At 41.2% G+C, this 26,846-nt stretch overlaps 1 protein-coding gene across 2 annotated transcripts in view; it reads right to left on the reverse strand.

Moving 5' to 3' along the window:
* Positions 1–472: 472 nt before the first annotated feature.
* The window catches only part of LOC116495215 (multidrug resistance-associated protein 1), a 55,380-nt gene continuing 29,006 nt past the window's right edge, over positions 473–26,846 (reverse strand). The window contains exons 13-31 of one of the 2 annotated variants that reach the window (XM_032197550.1): positions 25,889–26,035; positions 25,431–25,518; positions 23,886–23,952; positions 22,852–22,978; positions 21,649–21,825; positions 20,374–20,541; positions 19,813–19,990; positions 13,786–13,870; positions 11,870–12,008; positions 10,696–10,903; positions 9,746–10,056; positions 8,678–8,877; positions 8,064–8,190; positions 7,577–7,678; positions 6,359–6,505; positions 4,980–5,138; positions 3,886–4,052; positions 2,886–3,080; positions 473–1,593 (exon numbers count right to left, since the gene is read on the reverse strand). In XM_032197550.1, the coding sequence (XP_032053441.1) occupies positions 1,485–1,593; positions 2,886–3,080; positions 3,886–4,052; positions 4,980–5,138; positions 6,359–6,505; positions 7,577–7,678; positions 8,064–8,190; positions 8,678–8,877; positions 9,746–10,056; positions 10,696–10,903; positions 11,870–12,008; positions 13,786–13,870; positions 19,813–19,990; positions 20,374–20,541; positions 21,649–21,825; positions 22,852–22,978; positions 23,886–23,952; positions 25,431–25,518; positions 25,889–26,035 (2,901 nt within the window). In that variant the 3' untranslated portion in view covers positions 473–1,484. Of the gene's footprint in view, positions 1,594–2,885; positions 3,081–3,885; positions 4,053–4,979; positions 5,139–6,358; positions 6,506–7,576; positions 7,679–8,063; positions 8,191–8,677; positions 8,878–9,745; positions 10,057–10,695; positions 10,904–11,869; positions 12,009–13,785; positions 13,871–19,812; positions 19,991–20,373; positions 20,542–21,648; positions 21,826–22,851; positions 22,979–23,885; positions 23,956–25,430; positions 25,519–25,888; positions 26,036–26,846 lie in introns of both variants that reach the window. The other variant, XM_032197549.1, reaches the window with a different exon arrangement.

Genomic DNA, 26,846 nt, shown 5'->3' on the forward strand with positions numbered 1-26,846 from the left:
GAAAAAAAACTGCCAGAGTTGACCCTGTCAACTACAATGCAAGAAATGACATGCCACTTTATCTTTCAAACTTTTTTTTACTGCAAGTTCTTTGCAAATATTTGTATAGTCATTACAAAAAAATACCAAAGAAAATTTCAGTCTATTCAATTTCAGAATCATAATTTACAAAAAAATAAATAGCTTTACTCTAAAGAAGACAACTGTCTAGCATTAATATCAGCAACATCAAGTCCACATTCCCAGAGTACTGAACAGTTGGGTCCATCTGGCTTAGTTTGCCTTCTTCCAGCATTTTCCTTTAATATAAGACTAATTATAACATAAGAAACGCAACTTTTTTCCTTTCCACAAAAAACTGAACATTCAAGCAAAGATCTTACAAATCAGACTCCACTGCTGATTGAATTCTTAGACCCCTCTAACACACAACGTAAAAATAGTAACACAGTTCTTTGCTTTTTGTTTTGGGGGTTTTTGTGTTTTTTTTTTTTTAAATCTACTGTAACAGAACAGTTTCTCAGAAAATTTAAGAGTCAACAGCAGCAGCATGAAGGGCATGTATCTTTGATATAAGGCTAATGGTCCTTGATGTGGTAGAGCTTTTATTAAAGCACAGAACTCCTAAAGCCAAGGGTATTACAATCAGTATAATGCTGAGCCTGCAACCTCTGCTCAAACAAATCCTGACTTCTCAGTCTAGTCCCCCCAGGCGTAACCAGGACTTTCCACCCAAGTCAGAATTCCTGAGTGAACCAGGTGTAAAACCAGGTACTGCACACTGCAACATACTAACTGCTGCAAGAGTTTGGTTTTGGAGTGATTGTCATTCCAAACATGCTTAAATACTGTTTTGAAGCTGACTGTGCTTCTTCACATCAGCACTACTGACAGAGTCTGGTGAACTTGCTGCTGTACACTGTAAACACATGTGAAACCTTTAGGAGAATGCATAAAAGCATTAACCATGTACAGTAAATGCCATAATGAGAAAATCTGGCACACATTATTTCACAAGAAAAAATCTTTGGACTATAGGACTATATGCCACAAAATGTTCCGAGTGCATCCCACAATAGATGGCTCATCAAATGAGGAATCAGCAAACAAGCAAATAGCTAGCATTTGCAGAAATACTTTAAACAAAAAAGGGGCTTCAGAACATAAGGGCAGATGAAAAGAAAAAGCTTCTCTGAACTTCTCTGGTGAATCACTCCACCTTATATTTGAGCATATAATGACAGATGTCAGGCAAGAAGAACTAAAAGTCTTTGAAGTGCTTTTGCACAATGTATGCACTTATAAAGCTGGCTAAAATCAATAGAAAGGAGAAGAAAAAAATATTGCATTTTTACGTTACTTCCATTGCTGTGCTCTGGCTGACTTCATTAGGTCTGAAACTGAACTGTGCAATTCATAACAGCCCAGGGGAAGTCATAGTTCTTTGAATGTATCATCTCCTTTTTCCCCATCACTTTCAAATCCTACACCAATCCCGAATCTTTGGCCATGTTATAGAAAATGCCTTTTTCCTGAAGGAGGCTGTCTGGGCTACCACACTCCACCACTTCGCCTCTGTCCAGGACTAAAACTCTGTAAAACAAGGATAAAACAAAAGAAATGGTCACAAGCAGGTCAGTCCAGAATGCCAAAGAGAACAGATGGATGTGTACACACAGAAATTGACTGTAGCACAGCCTCTACATGCAAGGAAAGACAGTCCAGACTGTATGAGTGAATGGAGGCTTTCACCTCTGTCCTTCCAGATGGCTTTCCTGGTCTACTTCTTACATAGCATACACTTACCTGGTCATTTGCCAGCCGACATAGACTTTTGAGTATGCTTTGAGCCAACCAGAAACTAGGTGGCAGCACTTTCTCTCAAAATAAGAGAGCCCCTGAGACCTTCCAAATCTGGAACACTATTGCCCTAACACTGTACCACATCCGCTGCTGTTAGATTCTGCTGATAAATTACCAACATAGACATAGCTTGTGCAAAGCAAAGGTACAGCTTTAATTTGGAAATTCACTATGCAAGTCACTGTAGTCAAAGTTAGTTTTCAGTACAAGTGCTGCCCTTCGGCTACCTCCACCAACTGGCTCGGCACTGCACAGATGCCGCCCAGGCCCTTAAGCAGGTGCTGCTGCCTGGTGTTTCTGGCTGCAGTGACTGAATTGGGTGTTAATCTGGTGGCAGTGCTGCTGGTGCTGTGCCTGGCGCAGGCAAAGCTCTTGTCTCTTATCTTTCACTATTGACAGTGCAAAGAAAGGTCTACGAAAGTACACAATCTTATCAGTGGTCACTTTGCTCTCTGCCACAATGTGATAAAAAGGACAAGAGAGCTTAAGACTGAAGTTATAAGACAAAAACTCTGCCCTCAATCACACCGCTGCAAGGCTGCCGAGGATGAGGGAGGTCACATGAACTAAAACCAAAACTGAAGGAAAGAGAAACGTCAAATAAACTTTGGACAAAGGCAGGATCTGCCCCTCTGACTCCTTACACTGGCTGTGCCTAGTTTAGGGTATGTGCTCCTGAAAGCTCTGCTGCCTCTTTCAACTGTGCCTAAATTAGGGCAAGACCCAGGAATAGACTCCTGTTGTCCTCCTTGCCTCCCTTCCCTTCCTGGTTTGCCTGGGCAGGCATAGCATGATAGCAGTGCAGCACAGGGATCTGAGCAGCTCCCCAGGCCAAGCACAACCTCTGTAAGCCAGAACAAATACACACAACCCATCCAAACTGCAATTTGAGCAGCTCTGGGGAGAAACAGCTAAAAACAATACACTGGGCAGCATTTATCTAGCACAATGATCCTCTTCTACGTAGAGCACAATACAGGTCACACATGCCATTCTTCAAGACAGAAACACTATTACTTTACCTTGTGTAGTCCATGATTGTGTTCAGACGATGTGCTATAGTTAAAACAGTACACTCCTCAAATTGAGACTTGATCGTTGACTGTATGAGGTTATCTGTCTCGAGATCAACAGCAGCTGTGGCTTCATCCAGAACAAGGATTTTGGACTTCCTGAGCAGAGCTCTTGCCAGGCACACCAGCTGGCGCTGTCCCACACTACATAGATGGGATGGGAGGGTGGAGGAAAAGAAGTCAGAACAAGTTTGCAATATTCGTGTCGAAGCCCAGCAATTCCTGTAAGAACTCCTCTGTAGTATATGTGCCAAGAATGCAGCAAAATAGACAAGGTTCTTACTGCTTCACTACAAGGCATGTAACAGCATCTTAACTACAACAGCTCCCTCATAATGAAGTCTAGAGAATGTAATAAAAGAGTACGTTACAAACGGTTTCAGCATAATTGCATTCCTGAATCAATGCAATGTTGAGGACTGGACTTCAAATGGTTTCTGCAGATTGATCACATAATCCTGTTACAGTGCAAAAAGCAAGCTAACAACTCCCATGGAAAAGTTGCATCTATTGGGCACGAGCCATCCTAAGTTCAGAGCATCTGCTATAAATAGTAGGCTGCTGCTACTAAAATCCATTCCATGACTGTCCAAGCTGGGAAGTCCAACATCACAGCATTTTCTGAGTATTTCTTAAATTAAATTCTCAAACTTGAGAGCTTAAAGCCTGTTCAATAAAGCCTAATTGTTTGGTTGCCTGGTCACACATTAAGAATTTCCCAGCTCCTCCCCAAATTCTCATACACGGAAAAAATAAACAATAACCAAACACCACCAAAAAAATAAATAAAAAGACTGCTATTGGTAGCATCTAGCTACATATTGATAAAGCAAACTGTAAGCTTTCTAGAAGTAGAAAGCCTAACTGCAGAAGGGAGGGCGCACACACACCTCTCAGCTCCTGTTTAGCTCATAAGGCAATTTTCACAAGCACTGTTTCTTTGACATACCTGAGGTTCTCTCCACCTTCAGCACATTCATGATTAAGTTTATCAGGCAGGGCTGATACAAAATTTTTCAGGTGAGCCAATTCCAAAGACCTCCAAATGTCTTCGTCAGAGTGTTGGTCAAAAGGATCAAGGTTCATACGCAGTGAGCCAGAAAATAATATTGGATCCTGGTCATAAAAAGAGGTAATCGACAATCCACACAGATCATGGCAAGTGCTCCAAAAATACTTCTTAGATAGTGAAAGGAAAACAACATGTACAGCTGCAGTTGCACATAAGCCCATCTACTCAATTGAGAAGACAGACCTCATTTTTTCCAAAAACAGCAATATATTCATCCTCATCCTTATTCCTTGTGTCTTTTAGGGGTCTGACCTGTGCATCCTGCAGATTCTGGCAAACTAAGTTAGTAATTCACAAATCCAGAAAAAAAAAAAAAAAATCAGCCAATTTTTTTTCTTTAAACTGGTCTGCTGATTTAAAGCCTGAGCACTCCCTGTCCAGTCTTCTGTCAGCAGGGACAGTTACGTCAACTTTACACCTCCTACAGAATTACACCATCTGTAAATATTTCAAGAAGTCTTTAGCTGCAGTATTAACAAAACGAATGCATTTCTTTCTTGGATATGGACAAGTACTACTTCAGAAACACTTTTGGTCTAGTAGTGCCTGACTAATGCAGAGTAATCAAATGGAGCTTTGCAAAAACACAAAGTTCCCCCACAGATTTCCAAAAGCAGCAGTACGAGAAGTCTTTTGCAGTGTGCTCACTTGTTTTTGTTGGAATGCTGCAAATGTGATTTATATAACCACATTATGGTCCTGTTTTGAATCTGAACAGGAATGTAATAAATGCTATACAGTAAGAATAAGAAGACTGGAGTCTGAATGCCCAGTTCTTGTAAAGCCACATGCCCAGATGTTTTGGGCTATCAAACCCACAGTTGCTGGACTAGACAGGGATGGTTACATGCACATTTCTGTGAGTGAAAAGTACTGCGTACCTCACAAGGTAAATATATTCCCCCCTAGTACACTGCAGAAAGTGAACTTTTACAAAATGAGCTCTGGCAATGGCAGGATTTCACACCTACCTGAGGAATGATGGTGATCTTGAACCGCAAGTCATGGAGTCCTATCTTTGCAATGTTAATTCCATCAATAATAATTTCTCCTTCAGCTGCTTCATTGATCCGAAACAAGCCTAAAGTAAGAGAGGATTTTCCAGCTCCTGTTCTTCCTACTATTCCTATCTGTTGGAAAGAAATAGGAGAACAACTTACTCTAAGGCAGGGTTAAAGCACTTGCAAGAATCTATTTGAAAGAGACATTGTCAAAAGGTTGTTATATATGTTGGGCTATCAATACCCCAGAATAGTGCAATTAACAGGGGTTGATGAAATGGGAGGGAAAAAAATATCAGTGGATATGCAAAAAAAAAAAAAAAAAAAAAAAAGGCAATCTCAAAATAGCAATCTACTTGCAGAAGTTTTCGATTTTTGCAGAAAAGCAGATGGAACCAGGTAGAGTGGGCCAAAGATTTCCTAACCTTTTTCTTTTTTCATTCGTGTTTCACAGCTATAATTTCTGATATGACCTTTATTTTCTCTTCTTTGGATTTATAGAAAATATACAGCAAAAGCACTCAATTACTTAAATTTTGCTTCCCAAGTAGTCTAAAGTCTTCATCAATTGTTTTCTTTTTTTTATTTAAAAACATTTTAAAATTGGTACTTTGGTTGGTTCTTTCTTGTCGTCTACATTTTCTATCTGGTCTTGGGGTAGCATGCTGCCCATATTTGTATGTAGAAAACATGCACTCAGAAAAACAAGTATCAAGTTGGATACCACAACTAAGCAAGCCTGCTAAGTATAAGTGTCTCTCGACTACTTTTTATACTGTTGTGCAAGTTCACACTAGTAGTGTAAGTCAGACAGTGCACTCAGGACTGAGGTGCGTGCGGGCACACACACATATCTACCACAATCAGTCTGGCCAAATCCATAGGATCTACTCAAGTTCCATTTTTTTCTTGCAGTCTCACCTTACAGCTTCTCCCTCACCAGAGCAGAGCTCCCCATTTTTACTTAGTAGTTTGTTTCCTTGAGGCTAGTAGAAACTTAACCACTCTGCAAGGCGTCAACCTCTTTGCCTATGGCAAACAGATTAGCAAAGCAGTTCAGAAGTTTCTGGGATGGGAACAGGTAGCACAGCCTCCTTTCCTTATGAAATGAGACCAAAAGACACTTCATGAACCCACAAAATAAGTATGTTTATCACACAATGTAGGATGTCCCTTAAAAAGAGTAAGAGCCTGCTGCAGCCACCAGTTACAGTGAGACTGATTTTAGAGAAGCTCTTCTTGCTCTCAAGGACCTAAGAGTGTCCTACAGGAGGGGGTTGGACCCCCCTTTGGCTTATGCATACATACTTCTCAACAGCAGTCATCTGCTACTAATTGAGATTCATTACCTTCTCACCCCCATTTATGGTGACATTTATGTTTTTCAGAACCAAATCCAAGTCTTCCCGGTAGCGTAAACCATAGCCTCGAAACTCAACCTTGCCCTCTTCAGGCCAGGTGCTTGCTGGGGCAGTTTGTTCAATGCTCCACTCAGCCTGAAAAAACAACACAAGCATACCTGATCATTTCCTCCCTCAGCTGGGCACAGGCTCAGAGGACGTAAGGAAAGCAATTAAGAAAAATCCTTTTAGCGTATAACTTACAAAAGGAACTGTGATAATGATGAGACAAAAAAGGAAAAGGGCTGCCCCAAGGCAGATGAAATGGTGAATGTAGCCACAGGCTTTGCTATCACAAGTGCCACTTGCTAGATAAAGCTGCTTCTTACGAACAGCAGAATCACAGAGGCAGCATGTATTGAGATAACCTGCTTATGCAATACCACCACCACAATAAGGAAACCATCGGGAAGCCAAGCATGCAACTAGAAGCATTTCAACTGAGACAAAAGGTTTACAGGGTGGTAAAATAAACAGCTGCTGCCTCAGCCTCCCACAAGGGTGGGAGAGAAGAGAGCACACTCCACCGTATTTACTGCCAGTACCAAACAAAGAGGCTTTTAATGACACAAACTCCAGTCTACTACCAGACCCTGTTCTAAGGGTCCTCTTAAGGTTTGGCTACAAAAACAGTGATGTAAGTCAGATTCTCTGGAGGCAAGCATGTCAAAGAAGACCAATAGGGAATTGTGTTCTGTAGCCAAAAGGTGCACAACTGCAGATGTAATGACTTGTTAGGTGATTTGAATTAAAACAGAAAATTAAATCCTCTTTACTCCTCCCATTGAGAGCAAAAAGAGAAACACAGAAAAAATTGGTTAATCACTGAAGAAAACAAAACCAGATTTGCACAACTCCACTGCTTAACACAGGGCAGAACAGCGGATTCACTTCCTAAATAACAAGCTGTAAATATTTGGAGTATAAGAGCACCCCCAGTACACCCTTAAGACACGGCCTATCTCTAGAGATCAATGAGAGCACGAAGTTCTATCAAACCCCTCAGCTCAGAGGACAAGCTTTTACAAGCATTAAGGCAACCATTGCTTTCTTACAGACTTGGTCGTAACACCCAGGTAGGCTGCATGCAACCTCATGTCGAATGATACAGCCACATGTCCTAGAAACATCCACCAAGTGCCAGCTGTGGTGGACAACCCACCGTACCTCCTTCTCCATTTCAGCATATTCTTTGACTCTTTCTACAGCAACAATGTTGGTTTCCAGTTCTGATGACATACGAACTAGCCAGTTTAAGTATGCTGTAATCTGCAAGAGAAGAAGTTTAAAAGCAGTTTACATTGAGCACGTTACCTGCAATTAAAAAAAGAATCAAACAAAAAACTCGCACAACCAAAGGACTGCAAGTTCATGGAATGTACAAACACAGATATGATTTTGGTTAATTAGTGCTGGACAGGAGAGAAGTCCAAATGCCTTTAACATGCATAGGATGAGATGTCTTAGTCACATCTCCTCACACATGCAGGGCACAGAAGGAACCTCCCCCATTTTTCCAGATGTTTTTTATTTGTAGGGTTTATTCTCTTTCTGTATTCCTTACGTTAGTTTTCCCTCTGAAGCTTGACCAAGAACTTGGCTTTCTGATGCAGTCTGACAATTCAGAGCTTTTTTTGTTTAACAGTAAAATTACCTGCAGCGAATAGGACACTGAAAGGCCAACCAATCCTGGACTGAGCTTGTTGCGTGTAATCACTGCAAACAATGCTGCAAAGAGAACAATACAGTTCCCCACGTACTCCAGTCGGACAGCCAACCACCTGCAAGACAGAGAAGACATCATGCATCTTACCAGTAACTCATCCACAGAGAATTAGGAATGCAGTCAACCAATGTTGTCACACATCTTGCTTTTTAGTAATATGGCATCTGAGTACTGCCAGTGACATCGCAACTGTAAGGTATTTGGGGTCCTACTCCAGCAGCATGCAAACCTAGAGGCATCCAAAATGAATAAATTCTTTAGGGACATTAATTCCTGTTTTAGTTCAGAGAGCAGATGTGGTTACGTTGGGATCAGTGAGTAAGAGTTTTTATAAATCCTACCCAGAAGGCAGGAACTCTTAGAAAGAACAGAAATTCAGAATCACCCTTAATTCTATCACACAAGTTTAAGCAAAAAGAAACATCCACAACGGCTTCCCTACCCTGGACAAATACACTGACAGCTGATTGGTAAGGCAGACAGGCAATAGCACCATACCCTCGCTTTGTAACTTCCTTTCAATATTTCAACTCCACTATTACCTGTTTGCCACAATGCTTGGATAATAAGCTTTCTGATTTTCATCCACTTTCATGTCATTCTGCTTTATGAAACGTTTCTGCTCCTCAAAGGCTCGGATTACACTGACTCCCAGGAGGGTCTCATTGAAGTGAGAATACACAGGAGAACGACTGACAGACTCAAGGCGTTTGAGCTGGCGAGAAGTAGCCACATAAAATCTCTGCAAGTCAGAATACGAAAATTACGGTTATGTCCAGATTACATTTGACAAGACAGAAGGAATCATGAGAGAGTTCCCTGCCATTTAGGCTGTTACTTACAGAGATTCAACATATATTCAGAAATACATGCCTTCTCCAACACTTCAGGCCTAAAAAGATCACACTACATACATAAAGACAGTCTTTAAACAACTGCCAACCAAACCGTATCATGTGATAGCCACTTTCTTTTTGGAAACTTAAACAGTACAAAACTGAGTCTCTGAATTGTGCCTCATTGCCTTTATGACTTACTAGTGGAGCTTTACAGATTTGCTAATTCAAGAATCAAAGCCATAAATCAGCTCCTTCTCTCACATTTGTACTCCCTCTGCCAGATTCCTAGCAGTAAAGCAGAGTGAAGCAAGCACATCCTGCCTGCATAAGACAGGAGTGAAAAGCTGCCTTTGCTTCTCTTGATTAGTAAACAAGTTTCTGACAAAACAGGCACGAGCAGGAAAGTATATATAATTTTCTGAAGGTCTTCCCAACCCTTTCATTTGGGAGAAAGCTTTAGAAAAGTTCACAGATTTTTCATAAATGGGCTCAAAGCAACGAGATATATGCAGTTTGCCTCAAAATCTAATGGCATTTTATAAAGCCTGCTTAGGTATTAAAGTATTACCTCTTGCACACAGAAGTCATTCTACACTTGACAACAAAAGGAAATGCTCTGCTGCAGTTAATCAATAAGCCATGCAAAACACCGTCAGTCAAGCATGACAAGTCAAACATACTGAAACCAGACCTATTCCAGAGTGAGAACACAACTGTCTTAAGTAGAGGACATGTAACTGCTGGTCCAGATGACCTTGGCCAAGCCCCTACCTGCACAAACAAGTAGACAAGTCCCAGAGGTGGAATAATGACAGCAGCTATAGGTGTGGCCAGCAAAATGATGATGCAAGCCCCAATGACATTAAACGTTGAGCCCATGAACATCTTGATGATTGGTGGAATAGTGGAGTCAATGGTATCTATCTCCTTAGAGAAACGATTCACCAGATTTCCACTGGGTGTACGTTCAAAGAAACTCATTGGAGACCTGAGGACATTGTGCAGCAGGTTAAGGTGCAGATGTCGTGAAGCAAATATTCCCCCTATTGACACAACCATCGAGTAGCCAAATACAGCAATACCTGGAACAGAAGACTTGTTTTTAACTGCTCTCATCTATCACACAAAACATTTTCCTTCATTTTGTCATCACGCAGAATTAGCACATATCTAGTACAATAATCCCGAGAATTGGAGTTCACTACCGTTAGACTTGGCAATTATTTAAATAAATTTAAAAACTTTTTCAGTGAAAACAGCACATTTCTCTCATGGAAGTATTTTTCTCCATTAAAAAAAAAAAAAAAAAAAGTGGTGTGTAATACAATCAGAGAAAACGCCGGCCTATGCAGCTCAGCAAGACCACAGCAGCATAGCTAAGGCCTCCTGTGATATACTGTCCCTGCAAGCCAGGCAAGCACACTTTTTTGACAGGCCAAAGGGCCATTTCTCAGATCAGATGTTTTGTCGTGTGGCTTATCAGTCTACTTGCAACCACATTTGTTCTTGTTTTGCATGAATGAAAGAAGAACAAATTCAGTAACTAAACAGACTGAATAGTTTTATATGTCAGTTTACTTGTTGTTGGTTTTAACAAGTTATCTGTCTTTCTATGAAATAAAAACTCAGGACTTAGAAAACTGCTGCTGCAGTTCTGGGGATACAAGAGCATTAGAAACGTTCTGAACCAGCTAATAGTACAATAGGTAAACCAGGCAAACCTTGAGAAATTCCCAGTGCTCCATACACTCCCAGTCTGACATTTGTATACTGCTGTGTTCCATTGATAACAGGATCATCTGTCCATAAACTCAGCCAGTAGTTGGAAGCCAGGGAGGCTACATGGTTACACATGAAGAGGAAAATGCTCAAAAAAGAGATAAAGAGTCCAATAGCTTTCATGTAGTCCCAATATACTGTTGCCTTTACCTGAAGACAGAAGGGAGGAAAAATGTGTTTATATATTTATTTATTTATTTACATATTCATTTTGCAGATGAAGTTTCAAAGCCAGCAAGTTCCCTTTTCTTCAACCACTATTTAAAGTTAGCATTCCTGCATCAAGCCAGACAAACATGACAATTACATGCTAGAAAGCCACTGACCTGGAACACAAGTTGCAAGATGTTCTGTGGATATGTGCCAAACCCAGTATCCCTCCAGGGCAGGCACACATCATCTTTCCCTTGTCTTCCAAGGGAAGGAAAGGGAGAGCGCTGCTTGAAGTAACACAGAGCATCTGTGGCAGAGCCAAGAACTTCACTGGGGAGGTTCCAGATTTTGTCTCTCTCTTTTTACCACAAGATTATATATCCTTTAATTAAACCCTTGCTTCATATAGCTTGTATTCTATGATCTATTGTAAAACAGGACTCCAGCAACATTGCTAGGAGGTATAACTACCATTTTCCCAGGAACCACACTCTCCAGTTTCTCAGAAAGCCCTTGGTTACCCTTGGATTAGATACTTGTGTCTACAGTGGAAAATTGGCTTAAATTCAGCTGAGTCAATTCCAGCTCCTTACACTGAAGGATAAATTTCACCAGGTCACCTAATTTGTTACAACTTTGCAACCTCTTTCTAAAAAAGAGCAAACTGCAAGTTTGCCATTTCTTTCAAGCTTTGATGTGGTTAGACTCATCATCTTAAGTTGAGGTTTTGATGTCAACATTCTTTCTGCAAGCAAACCTGGGGCTCTGCTCTGGGACCAGAGACCATAGCAACACTTTCATGAAGTGCTGCACAACAAGCAGCGAGCCCCACAATCCTCTCAGCTCTTTCTCACCCCAACTACATGCTCTTCAGAAGCTTTTTTTTTTTTTTTTTTTCTTCTCCTCACGTGGAGTTTTCTGAAACTGAAAGAGAATGCAGGAAGTGGGAACAGGAGACCTTACCCTCCCGGTCTTTGCTGTGTCAGCCTCCGTCAATTTCCAGGAATTCTTTTCTGCAAGTGGCTTCTGCAGCTCTGCTGTGCTGCTCTGGTGCTGTGACTTCCCAGTCTCTCTGCTATACGTTGAAGAGTTGCTGAGCTGCCTGTTAAAAATACTTATTTTTAGTCTTGGAAAATACAGGCCAAGCGTCTGCTTCACAAACAGACCTCGATAGCCTATGGCTACAAGTCACTAGCTTGCATTAGTCTGGTGATAATCTATCTCCTAATAGCCATCATCTGGAAAGTGATGACCACTGCTTCTGTCCTCCCCCCCCCTCACTGCACGCTCCTAATCCTCCTGGCACTCACTTCTCAAGAACTCATTTCCAGATACAAGCTAACTGGCTAGGCACACAAATAGATCTTGGTTGAACGATCAAACTCCAGAAAGAAAAATGCCATGGTGAACATCAACATCATCATAAACAGTACTGCTGTTAAAATGCTAAAATTTTACCACCACAGGCAACAAAACAGGCAATTTTACTCCCGGGCACTCATTACCTTCCAGAAATACAGTATTCCTAGAGTGCCAGAAGAATAAGGCATTGGCTGTAAAATGATTTTGGGAAGGTACTGTCAGTGATTGCCTTGGGACTCTCTCAAGTGTAACAGCAGCTGTATTATGTCAGGGTAAAGGCCCACATAGCACTGCTTGCTATCTTTCAGTGGTCAAACCCTTGCAAAGACTACTAAAAGCAGTGTAGACAATACAGTACTCGCCACTTTATGTGAGCCAAATCCATGGTATCTCATAACAATGCAATGGTTTCTGTGCGTGGAAAGCTGAGAAGCCTGAGAGTAAGTCACCATGATAAGAGAAAGGAGTGTATTTGTCTTTAGATTAACTTTATACACCTGGTAAAACCATGCCAAGGTGTTCCGCTCCAGGCTGCGTTAACTGAGTTGCCTTCCACACCAAACCATGCAAATTCCATGCATATCTAACAAATGCGCTTACAGTGCTCTGAGGTCAGAACACCCAAGACTGGAAGACTTCTTCAACAGCAATTGTCAGTGCCACACTGTGCAGGGGCTGGGATACCAAGCTGCACACAGCAATTGGCTGAGATTAGAAACTTCAAGGTCAGCCAAGAATCACAAGTGTAAACTCTGAAGTACTAAAATGGAGCATGTGTATATTGCAGCTGTAGGTAAATATTTCTTCCAATAAATTAATACTGCTAGGTCATATGGTAGGTGCTCCTCTGCACACCCACAAAGAAGCTCAGGAAGACAATGGCAGGAAAGCAACCTTCTGAACGGCTCCCAGGGCCACCACAGGAACCATCGGCCCATCAAAGGCCCATTTACACAAGCCCAGAGGAGCAAAAACGGGTCAGCTATGGGACCATGGACATCCTAGCCATCCCTGTATGCACATATGCAAGACAGCCTGTACCAGCAGCAGGAGCAGGGCTGCAGCCTCAGGGGCTTAGCAAATGGATGGATGGCTGGGATCCAGCAGCAGCTGCTAAGCAAACTGTTTGAGCTCAGCTACTGGAGGGATCCACCTTGTACATATATGTAATACAGTCTGACTTGTGAACCTGCATCCTGCTCAGCCAGAGAGGGGAACTGGATGAGGTCACTGGTGCCCTTTCCTTTGTGTGGTTGCTCTAAATGTTTGAGCCGCGTGGCCTGTCATGCATATCCATGCTATGTGTGTGCGTATGCTTGCTAGGAAGGCATCTTCAGCCACACTACTGGCTGCACCTTGAGCCATGGATCAGCACCAACCTCACCCCTTTCAGGCTGCTGTGCGTGGCATGATAGATTTTCCTCCCACAAATAATATAAATACCAAGTTACTGTTTGTCCATGTCTGAGTAAAAGGACAGAAAATTAAAACAAAACACACACAAAAAGAGTGCACACCTATGCATCAACTTTCCAGGGGCTTCATTCACAATCACTCCATTTTCTACAGGCTTTCCTTCCTTTCCAGATGGACTATTTGCATCTAGGGGGGGGAAACAAAACAGAAAGTAAATTAAATATGAAAATGGTAGGAAGAGACATAAAGGTTTAATTACAATTGAAAATGCCAGGTGCAGCCCCAGTGTGCAAACAAAGGGGAGAACACAACTGAGCATTTACATATGCTAACAGATAATTGATTAGATGAGCAAATCAGCATAGTTCCACCCCCAACAGGATTAGTTGACAAGACAAGGAATATTTATTTTTCTATTTTGCTACCAAATGTAGGTCAGCAATAACAACTTAACATAATTATGAGAACATACTTGATGTTAAAGCACACAATACCAAGTCACGCTATGACTCATGGTGAAAAAAACACTCCAACCATCTTCTGTTTTGCAAACCACATTGTTAATACTGTTAATTATTTTCATTTCACAAAACAGTAAGACGACACTCTAGCAAATGGAGTGCAGCTATATGAACAGATGGCAGGTGACATTAACTTCGAGCCTTCCTGCAAAACAAGGCAGGAAGCAAGGTACAGAAGTCCCCTGTTTTTAAGCAACCATAGGAATCAGATTCATTTAGGCAGAGATGTTTCTATGAATGTCACTGAAGAAAAACAAGTTTTTTTACCCCATTTATAACAAGATGTAGAACACACATCGAATTGCTTAACACTTCAAAAAACCTGTCACCCTGAATTATTAAGCTTTCTCTTACAAATTCAGTTCAGTGTAATACATTGTCACGAACAAAATTCCTAGGTTTGAGTTATGTCATCACTTCCTAACACTAACAATGACAAAAAGGGAAAGCTTCAATGACTTAGTTCTTATTTTTAATTATATGAATAAGACCAAACAAACACGAGACTGTTATTTGAAGCACTTGATACATTTTCTTCTGAAGGGCTCTCATATGGGAACAGCAAGGATTCCAGCGTCACTGAAGCTCTAAACCCACGTGAACAAAAGCAAAACCACATGTAAACTTTCCTCCTTTAACAGTTCTTACATTTGATTCCTTCTTGCAGGCTACAAAGGTTTCACGCTTATACTGCATTTACCTCTTTTGAGAGAAAGGTACTAAAGATTGCCATAGTAAATCTGGTGCATGCACCTAAGGTGTAACAGGTGCATCGGGAACAGCGATAGTGTGTGAATACCCATACAAGAACAAAAGGAACCTCCAGGGATCGATCCTGAGTGCTCCCTCTCGGGGTACACTCACTACACTCTTAAATCCAGAGGGGGAGATGCACCTTTAAAGGTTATTCAAAGCTTGCTCGTGAAAGTAACATAAAGATACACTGCTAGCATCAGTTATCGACAAATTGATGCTCCAGTTATTGTAGTAGCATAGAAACAAGCAACATGCAACCCAAGCCAATGCCTTATGTTATGTAGCTCAAGTTCTAATAATGACTCAATCTCTTCTGTAAAGTTCAGCTACTTGCATTGCTCCACTACAAGCACTAGTAAAAACCCAAGGCAAAAAAGTAGTTACCTGTCTCCAGAGGTTGAACCGTTCCTTCTAACGAAGGATCTGAGTCTAAAAGCATAATAATTAACTTTTTCCAGAACACACACAACCAGTTTTCAACCTTTACAAGCACAAATGCATAAAAGTAGCATGGCCTAAACCACAAAGACATACAGAAGCACAAGGCAGGATCAAATTTACTGAAATGGATCTCCTTTTAATCCCACCTCTTGCATTAAACCATAAAAAGGCAACTTTGAGGAAAAAAATTCACCATGTGGCTGCAAGTGACAGATCACAAAACTTCCTTCAAGACACACATTAATGGGGGGTTAGAAAGTGTTCTGCTACTGTCTTGCTTTAGGTACAGAACTGCCGTGAGAGGAGACCTGTGGCAGCAAAGACTTCCTTAGTCCCACCTACTGTGTAGTTACCAATCGCCACCCCACAAGGGCAGATTAGTAAGGACCAGGGGGATACTCCCCTCTTCCAAGCTTCTACCAGCACTCATCTTGAATCAGCATTTTCTTCTGCCATCTGGAGACTGCAAAGCTTTTACCGTATGAAAGAGAAGAGCTGCATTTTGCTAGCAGATGAATTAAGAGGAAGGGAGGTTATTTCCTGAGCCAGGCAGGTGCTTCCCAAATGACCACTGGGGTCGACTCCCCAGCATTTGGAACTTCTCACTATTTAACTCTTGCCTTGCATGGAGTCAAAATGTAGAGAAGCAGTCAAAAAGGAGAGAAGCACCTAGCCCTACCGAAGGGCACTGGAAGAAGCTATCCTAACTACCAATTGTAGTGCTGTTGAGCCCAACTCAGCTTTACGCTGTTATAAAGAGGCTCAGCCCCAAAATACAGGTGTGCTGGGCTTTACTGGGAGACAGTACTGATCACAAAGGCGTAACGCTTTCCTTTGCTGATGCGAAACCCCAGCCCATAATGCAAAAGTGGCCATGTTTATTACGAAACACACACTACTACCTCCTTTATAATACAAAAATAATGAACAAGGAAGCTATCTTCTTTTCAAACTTAGCACTTTTTACATTATTTCTCAATTGCAGCTGTAAGGGGGAAAACAGACAATTTTACAGAAGCCAAACAAGGCTCTGTCAATCAGATTCATGTTTTCCACTGCTCAGATTTCAACTTTGCGCTAGGCAACAGCTGGAACTTGGGGAATCAAGTCCACAAAATGTAAGGGGAAAAAAAAAAAAAAAGACTTTCAAATTGAATGCCTACAAGTGACAGATCAAAAAAGTTCCTTTCGAAATATACAAGACCTAAGCCCTACAGGCCAGACCCTTAACAGTTCTCAGAGTACTTTTACTCCCCTTTCTCTCCACACTGAAGCCAAGTCAGCCTGTTGTACTGACAATCCTAATATAAAAACTGAGCTGAGAGTCACAGAGCCAAATGCTGGGGAGACAGCCTAAACCCACATTGCTCTCTATCAAGTACAGCCTACAGATTGCAATGCAGATTTAGATTTAATTGTGCTGTACACTTCATCTTTCAGGCACTGTAGTTAAGACCAAAGGTAAACCACAGTTCAAATATTTCAACCATAGTTCAAATACATAGTTTCAAACATTTCAACCTTGTGGGCTGGTTCTGCTAAGTTTTATCACTTTTACTCCCCACAAACATGTTAAAAATAACTCCAGGCTTTGCAAGAACAAACTGAAGTTTATGGTGAAGCCATCTGGAAAAAAAACAGCAAAATCCCTATCCCTGTGCTCCTTAAAACAAAAGGCTGCATCCACTACTTCAGTTCCTATGGGAGCTGAGGGATGGATGGTCATAAGACAGGTAGTCCTAAAGCACCCATTTGCTTTTCCTGTTTTGCAGGAAGAGCTGTCAGCCTGGAAGGGGCAGGCGTGCTCACAGCAGGCAGGGGCAGGCTACGACTCCACACAACCCACACTGCCAAGAATAGCACTGGCATCACCAAGTCAGCCACACTAAATCCAGAGAATGGAACAACTGCTAAAAGCAAGATGAATTTACGTGCTTTTTTGTGCAAATACACTTACAGATAGTTCCAGTTGCTTTGGAGAAGATTACACTCTGTAGACACAGCAAGGCATCTATTTCTTTTATTCACAGGTGAATGCAGCAGTGCTCCACGCTGCATCCCCTGTTGCTGCCATTGCCTTCTGCATCAAGGGGGAAGAAGGGGCAGCTCACCTCCCCAATCATCCTGCAGACTCGGGTGGGGCAACTTTCCAGAGTGAGCGTTCTCCCATGCACAGAAAAAACACTGAGTCTGAGGATGGGAGTGAAGCAGGTAATCCTCAGGAATCCACAAGGGAGAAAAGAGCTGGGAGGTAACAGGGAGAGGGCTCACAGCCCAAACTCAGAGGCCTGGGAGAACAAAAGGTTTTCCCCGGCCTTGCAGAAAGCAGGATGTATTCCTGCCAGAAAGCACCAACCCATAGTTTTCTGTTTAGCTCCAGCAGTGTTTGTAGGCTGCCAAGATGTAGCGTCAGAGACAGCCTCCTGTGTTCTTGTGGTTCCCCCCTCTTTAAAACGGGCATGCAGCTCCCCTCCAGCTAGCTCTGACTGGCTCCCATCACAGCTTGTTCTGCATTTATCCAACAAACTGTGTTTTTAAATAATATTTAGCAGTCTTTTATATATCTGATAAATACTATGCCTGTGAGCCAGACAAATAACACCCTATTTTTCACTTTTTACCATTGGCAGAAGATCACTCAACCAAAACTGAGAAATAAGTTTGCTGTGATATGACAATTCTTTCTGAATCACCAGGGTCATATTGAAGTGCCTTGTGTTAGACAACTGCAGACAAGTGTAGCAGAAGATAAAGCGCTGGCTCGCTTTCCAAGAGAAGATTTGGTAAAGCAATGGGAAAGGAAAATAACTTCATTGAATGCGAAGACTTCAACAAGTAGCATGTACTTGGAAAGAGGAGTAAAAGAGGCTACAAGAACAAGGCTATTAAAGGAGGGAAATGGTTGTGGCTTAACCGGCAGGCAGCTAAGCACCACAGGTTGCTCACTCCACACCTCTGCAGTGGGATGGAAGAGAGAATTGGCAAAAAGAGAAGGAAAAAAAAAAAAAAAAGTAAAATTACAAGAACTCGGGGGTTGAGATAAAAACAATTTAGTAAGAAAGAAATGAAGTGGACAAAACAAGCGATGCACAATGCAATTGCTCACCACCAGCAAACTGATGCCGAGCCAGTCCCTGAGCAGCAGCAGCCGGATTTTGCTTCCAAAATCTCTTCCCATAATACTCCTCACAGTGGGAGACCTCAGCCATAGAGCAATAATTGCTGCTCACAGACAATGCCCACCCAAACCAGCATCCCAACTTGTGAAGTGACATCTGACACGTACCAAGTGACCTTTCCGAGATGAAGGCTAGCCTACAGCAGGGCATCCTGACCTTGAGCTCAACACCACCCTCACATCAAACCCCCTGTTGGGGAGCAGCATGTGTGCAAGGAAGCCCTGCACATCCAGGAGAGACTGCTCATTCACGGCCTCCAAGTGCAGTCTCTGTTGCCAGCCTGGACAGAAGAGGACAGCCTCAGAGAATAAAGCAGACCATCACAGCCCTCACACCGTGCACTTTTACACCACGATCTAGAGCAGCTCCTTGCCGAAGGCAGCCATCCATCACCTCTTCAGTGCTTCACAGCTCAATTTGGCACTACTTCTGTTGTCTCCTGTGGCAAGCATTTGAGGAGTACAATTAAAAATTGCCACTGCTTTCCCCTCTAGAGAATGGGTAGGAACCAAGGGTTTTCCAAAAGGAAGGAGAAGGTGAAAAGTGGGTTCAGTCTCTGGAAAGCCTGCTCTTCAGCATCCAGCAACAGGTATTTGCTAGCAAACTGGCCTCAAGCACATACCAACAACTACACCCCAGCCAGCACTATACAAGCACCCTTGCAAACACCCTTCACACTTCCGCATTCACATGTGGAAGATATCAGAAAACCACAACAGGCAAGCCACTGAAGAGAACAAGCTGAAGGCAGCTAAGTTCCTCTATTAAAATCCACATCTATCCGCAGGAGGAAAAAAAAAAATCCTACCCCAGTACAGCCTTACAGCTGTTTGAAAAGCAGAAGCAAGAGTCAGGGGTGTCAGCAAAAAAAAAAAAAAAAAAAGAGCTGCTTCATCCTCTTCCCCATCCCCAAAGCAATTATCTGTATAAAAAATCAGAGGGAAATGTGTATAAACCCCTGCTTGACCTCACAACCACTTAATTTTGCTACAACATGAATTTCACTACAGAACTGCTCCACATTTAAGAAAGAATGTGCATTCACCTCGCAACCTTCAATGCCCTCTAAAAACACCTAAATCTATAGGTTTCTAGAGGTTTATCACAAGAAATAGCAGCTTCCTTTAACCTTCCTTCCATGACCAGTACAATCAGTGTTTTCCCTTTACCATGACTCCCTTAACTTATCACTTATCAGCTTATCCAAAAGAGGATCTATTTGCAAGCTTACCGCTGTTCTCCATGCTTTGTTCAGCATTAGCGTACGTACGAAGAAACTCCGCAAAAGCTCCATCTTGCTTCAGCAGCTCCTGGTAAGAGCCCATCTCAGAGATTTCTCCATCACTCATTACCAGAATTGTATCCATTTGGGGCAGATAGTTGACTGCATGGGTTACCAAAACCCGTGTCTAAATAGTAAAAGAAAAAAAAAAGTTATTCTAGTATCTCAAACTGGTAAATAAAATGGTTAAACTTCTGTCCTCACAGCTTGAATGCTGGGCACAATACAGTAATAACTATGGACTCACTTGGAGCATTTTTAAGAAAAATGACTGCTCTTGTCTTTTGACTTATCTTTCATTCAGTTTTGATTAAAGAAACCAAATTATATTATACAATAACACTGTTTTCATAATAAAAGTCCTTAAAAAAAAAGTCAGGAGAATCTTTTAATTTTTCTGATTTTTAATACCGAAGTCTGAAGATTGAACTTGACAAAGTTGGAATCATTTCAATTCAGCAAAGAAAAACAAATCATTCCCCAGAGACTAGGTGTTATATTATTACGTACTTTATTTTTCAGGATTCCTTTTGGTCCAATAACTTTTTCAAAAATATGTTTCCCAACATGCGCATCAACAGCTGATAGAGGATCATCAAATAAATAGACATCTGCGTTACAGTAAACTGCCCGAGCAAGACTGACTCTCTGTTTCTGTCCTCCAGACAAATTGACACCCTGGGGAAACAAGACAGTAAGATCCTTTATTTACAGCTAAAAAGAGATGCCTTACTGTAGTTTGTGAAAGAAAAAAAGTCATGGGAGATTTCTGCAAATCAGAAAAATTTCACCATTGTCTGAAACAGATCTGTATCACAAACTATTTACTAATGTAGCAAGAACAATCACAGTTAAAATTCTCTCTTACAAAGGAGCACATCTCTAAGTTATTGCTGTCAATGAGGGTGTAGAAAAAAAAAAAAAGTATTGTTTACTAGTCTTGCAAGGAATTAACCCAGACCAGACACCTAATTCTGTACATTCTGAGGCTACTTTTCTTCTTGGTCATATTTCTGCAGGGCTGCCTCTGATCTTACGGAGAAAAAAAAAAAAAAAAAAAAAAAAAACACCACACTCTAAGAGCAGCCTACAATTTGGTTGGCCTGCTGACCGCCCAAGTTTCCTGTAAGGAAAATAAAAGCTGCTCTCTTGCCTCACTCTGGACCTGGGGCTGTCGGTAGGCAGCTATACCCCATGGAGAACCAGTCAGCAGGCACAGCACATGTCCCTGCATATCCCTTCCTATCCTCTGCAGAGCATCAGCTTAGCAGAATGCCAAGCAGGTTACATACACATACAGGCTGCTGGCCACATGTTTAGGGGACACCAGGTCCTGCTTGCACACCAGAGCACTGAATCATTTAGCAAGTTTCTAAATCCCACACTGCGCATTTGTGCAACCAAGGGCCACCTTGGGTATTGCTTCATTTAAAACGATGACACAAAACAAACAAAAACAAACAAAAAGCCACCCCACTCGAAGTGTTAAGAAGATTCTTCTCTTCCTGCTTACATATATTTTTATGCTCTATGACCATGACAACTCAGAGCTTTTTAAAAACAAGCATTGTAAGATGCTTTTACTTTTCTAATTAAGAAAAAGTTTCCTCCCCTTGGAGTATTAAAGACAAAAAAAACAGACTGTTCAAGTTTTCCTGTTACTCTAGAGGATTTCTATTCTGTATGCTTTCAGTTCAACACAACTTTAAGAGAAAGTAGGACAGAAGTCACAAGGCCTTATCTACAGGCAATAACACTGTTGTGGTAGAGCGGGTACTTAAATACCTTTTCTCCGATTTCTGTTCTGTCTCCTGTAGGAAGAATCTCTATATCAGGCAGGAGTGCACAAGCCTCAATCACACGCTTGTACCGGCTCTCATTCATCTCTCTCCCAAAAATAATATTATCTTTCAGAGTTGCATTTTGGACCCAGGCTTGCTGAGGAACATAGGCTACTGAGCCCTGCAAGGAAAAAAAAAAAAATCCTTATTCAGTACTTCAGACTAAAAGCCTGCATGAAGTCAAAGCACAGCAGGGCTTTGTGAGGCTGGCAGTCCTCATTAATTCACAAATTGCCTGCGGTCATTATGGAGCCACACAAGCAAAGTGTGTGCTCTTGGGGTGGTGCCTCCTCCAACATATTTTTGTAATCCCCTCTACATGTGAACGTAACAAAGTGCATTGGTGGAAAATAAAAGACTTCAAATAAAACATGATTCTCTAACAGACTTAGAGGAAATGTTTGTTTAGACAATATTCACACAATTATTGAATGTCAGAAATTATTATGGCTTTGTTCTTTCATACAGTTATAAATTCTGTTCACTGTGAAACAATTTAATCTGGAATGCAGAAGAGATTAACAATGGCGTCCCTGCCAAGAGATTTCTACTGAAAGCAGGGAAAGATGTTCTTATACAAAAAGTCACTTCAAAGGAAGAGACTCAGCTGCTGCGAAGTATTTTGCTTTGAAGAATGGTTTGGCCTTCTGTCTGTACTGATAAACAGTGATTCATTTCTCGCTTTAGTTTTTCCAGAGCAATTTTGGAGATGACCAAATGTGCATTTTTTTTTTAATGTAACATTTATTTGTTTTGCTCTCAAAAAACATCTCTACCCATGTTTGTAACCTTATCCAACAACTCTCTGATGTCTAAGAAGGTATGAATTAATACTGCTCCTCCTCATGCTGGAGTATGTGTAATAGTCTCCCTCCCATACCTGGCTGCCAGCAAGACTCAACAGAATAATCATCTTTGAGACTTCTATCACTGTACATATTTGGCTAAATCTGAAACTGCCAGATTTAGAGGCTGTTGGATCAACTCTTAACAGAGAGAATGTAGGGTAAGGCATAAACATAGTGGCTAGGAAATCAGGCTATAAGTGCATTCCTTTGAAAGGCTCTCTTCCCCTCTTCACATCATTTGCAAGTCTAGAATCCTTTTGGCAATACCCACAAGTAGCAGAATTATTCAGACATCACACCTTAACAACCACATGGCCTTCCTTTTTGTCCATCTCCCCCAGTAATGCAGACAGCAATGAAGACTTTCCACAGCCAACTTGGCCAACAACAGCTATCAGGGAGCCTTCAGGAACAGTGAAGTTGATGCTGAAATTAAAGTGTACATAATTCAGCCTTGCTTGCTGGCACACCCCAGTAGTTAAACAATCATTGAACAGCCCATATAAAGCCAGATGCAATGCAAAAACCCACTGCAAATGCTGACACAGCACATGAACTTAAACTACTTGAAAATGCAAACCTTTCTTTCAGAACGCACATAGCTCTTCTTATACTTAGGACATAGCATCTTGATATGTGATAGTCAACAAGAAAAAAAAAAAGTCACTTCAAATATTTCTCTTAAATTTTCCGTAAGCAGAAATGTAAATACAAATGGATGTTCCCCAAATAGCACCCTTGCCTGAAAGGACATGCAATTTAAAACCCAAGATCAGCCAAAATGAAGGAAGTGGGTGGAACACTGGGAAGACAGGGCTGGTAGCTCTATCACTCCTGTTACTTTGGTGGTCACACTACGTACAATGTTCTTCACTGGTTTTCTCCAGCAAAGGAATCAAGGATTGCTACAGTTCAGAGAGGACAGGATTTTTAAAGGTAGGCTCTGAGGACATAGTGCAGATGTAAGGGACAAGGGATAATTAAGAGGGGACAATCTAATTGCATCCTCTAGATGGAGCTCATCCCATCTGCAGCCTCTAGCAAGAGCTTGAAATCTCTAAAGCTTTCTCTCCTCCCATTATACCTCTTGCTAGCCCCCTTTGCATTTCAAACTCAACATTGCCAACTCCTCTAGTTCATGAAGTCCCTGCTTAAAATACAGTATATTATATATATATAAAAACACACATATATAACATTAAATATAGATGTTATTTGTTTTCCTGTTCCTTTAAGGAAAAAAACTCTTCTGCATATAGACTTTCTAATTTAAATACAGATAGCCTATGATTCAGCACAAATACAGAGTAAAACAAAGAGTACCAATTCTTACCTATTCAGTGAAGGAGGATCATTTCTGGACCAGCTAAATGTTGCATTCTTTACAATAATACTTCCTTCTGCTGATGAACAGAAAAAGTGTATTTACACAAGTGTCAAAGCAAGCAACTAAACTGTACACTCTGAATCATGCCACAGAAGTAAATCTAAGTACACAGAAGCAGAGGTATAAAGCTACCTTTGTAGCAGAAAAATAACCTGCTGCTTACCAGAAGCTTGTGTTCTATCAGTCAAAGCAGAAAAGTAAGCATGGTAAGAATGGTAAGTCTAACCTCAGCAGAGAGTCTGAAGTTACACATCTTTAGTAACCAGGAAGTACATGAATGCCAGCTGTAAGATCCTGATTAATTCAGCCATCTCCTTTACCTAGCAACTCTGCTGCAGTACTTCAAAGTCAGTTCAAGAAAACAAAGCAGCCTCAACCTGACTTGTGCTTCAAGGGGAAGATCAGCTCAACTGATGCTTCTACGCAGAAAGCAGAATTACCACGATATAGGGGAAAAGAAGTCAAACTACCAAATAAAATAACTTTGACCAAAACCAGTGTTGAGGGAGTTAGAACAATTTAGGTTCGAATAGACTTTTTAAGATCATCTAGTTCCAGCCACCCTGCCAACGGACAGGGATACATTCTGCTAGATCAGGTTGTTCAAAGTCCCATCCAGCCTGGCCTTGAACACTTCCAGGGAGTGTTCATCCACTACCTCTCTGGGCAATTTTTTTTTCCCCACTTAGAGCAAGTCCAGAGGGTCCAGAAGGCAAGAAATACTTATGCTAGACATAAGTTTGAGTCAATACAAATACAACCCATCATGGATAGAATTTATTTTAAAAATCCATTAAACCCTATCTAAAGATTTGTGAGTGAGGTATAGTACTGGTTATCCCCTGAGAAAGGGGAGGAGATATTCCCAGAAGGAAGATGAGAAAAAAAATACATCAGATGACTGCTTACAGGAAAACCAAGCATCTGAAGTCATAGGTCAGCTAACCACGAGAGGAAGGACTGGGGATTTCACTATCTTTGTAATAAGGAAGGAAAAAAAAACGTTTAGAAGTGACTGACATCGTTAAATCAAGGTTTGTCTTGCAAGACAAAAGAGTGTTGGCTTTTCAGTAGGCCTGCCTTTACACTCATCTCTGTCCAACAGCCCTACATAACCACAGCAGCAGTACTAGATGTAGTACAGCTCAGAGTAATGCTCTCTGCACAAAATAAAGTGGAGGCATTTGCCAGAACTGGAACTTATCCTTTCTCTTTCAAAGGTGCTGAAGTGGCATACAATTGCTTTATCTCAAGAATGGTGGGTTTGGGGACAGTGTTAATTCTCATCCTCTTAACTTTCAAATGGGTATATTTGAAACTGTCCAACAAGTCATTTATTCAATTTTACAGCCCCCCCCCCTCCCGTTTTGCTTTCTGGCTGAAATCAGTGAAATCCAGCAAGATACAGTACATTTGTTACAGAAAAGCAGAAGAAATACTGCAGAGCCACCCAAAATCTGCACAAATTTTTCCAACAGTACTGAAACTCACCGTCTCTGGTGGGACGCCTGATTATGCTGTCTGGATCTAACTCTTCATGTGACAGAAACACCCTAAGGCGCTTCAAGGACACACTGGCCTACATGGAAAAGAGATGCAAAACTCTCTTATATTCTGTTCATTATAGTTAAGAGTGGTGTTTTACACCATGTATACATTTCATCATTTTTACACATCCCTCCTTAAAACCACTGTATTTTTTCTTGGTCAGGCAGTAAGCTTGCATTTCCCAGACCACAAGAAATATGACTGATATCAGGAACACTCGCTACTACTGTACCTCAGATTGAGGATTTTGCTTTTATAGCATTCACTACACAAGAAATGCAAAGCTCCTTTACTGTGGTTACTGAATTTCACCAGAGGACTTTCTCTAAGCACAGAAACGTAATCTTTCCATCCAATGACTATTTCTGCACAGAAAAACTTGTTAATAACTGAAATCTTACTTCTACTATGCTGCTGATAACCATAGGAAGCATGTTCAGTGGAAACCTGAGGATGTTGAATAAAGCTAGGGATACAAATGCCTTCTGAGCATCCAAGACGTTGTTCTTGTCTATTTTGACATACACAGCAAACGTGGACAAGGCAACCTGAAACACAAAGTGTAATGGTTACAGCAAGGGTTACTTTTTTTTAAGCCACTAACTCAAGAAACATACAGTGACAACCAGAATCAGAGATCTGCAAATCAAGGAAAGAGCAATGCTTTGATAAATTTCTTGTTCCTGGTAACGCTTTTTGCTAAACAAACATTTGATTTCAATGTATTGTTGTAAAAGAAGTTGATGGTGCCTCTTGGAAAACTTCTGAGAAGGTGCCAAGCGTTCACTTTCTTCACACAGCAAAGGTGAAGCCACAAATGACCTAGTGCTTGTGGTCACCCTGCAGAAGGGAAGGAAAGGAACTATTGCTAGCCTTTATTTCATTTCATTCAGAAAGAAGTCACTCCCCTTTGTACCAGACACTAGGACCGATCACACCTGTATACTGAAAAATAACCCAATGCTAGCTCATTTTATATTTTGTAGGGACTACCACAACCCTAGATTGCAAAGTACAGCCCTCTTTATCCTGGATATTCTAAGAAACTTTAAATATTACTGCATTATAAAGGGTAAGCCTTACAGTACCCAGACAGTTCACAACAGAAAAGTTTAAGATCCCTGCTGAACAAAAAAATGACATTGAACCCCTGCTATCATCAATCATAAGGTATAAAAATAATTTTATACAGTTATTTACATTCTTTAAAAGTATGTTGATTAAGTTGCAATAAAACTAAAGTAAACTAAGTTAAGCCAAATAAAAACAACACAACAACTCCCTATCTCACGGAATTTTCACTTGCAGATCAATTCCCTTCACAGCTGTTTCTTCCATGGTAAGAACACTCATGCTTCA

Source organism: Aythya fuligula, chromosome 15 (assembly GCF_009819795.1).
Source record: "Aythya fuligula isolate bAytFul2 chromosome 15, bAytFul2.pri, whole genome shotgun sequence".
Taxonomy (NCBI): domain Eukaryota; kingdom Metazoa; phylum Chordata; class Aves; order Anseriformes; family Anatidae; genus Aythya; species Aythya fuligula.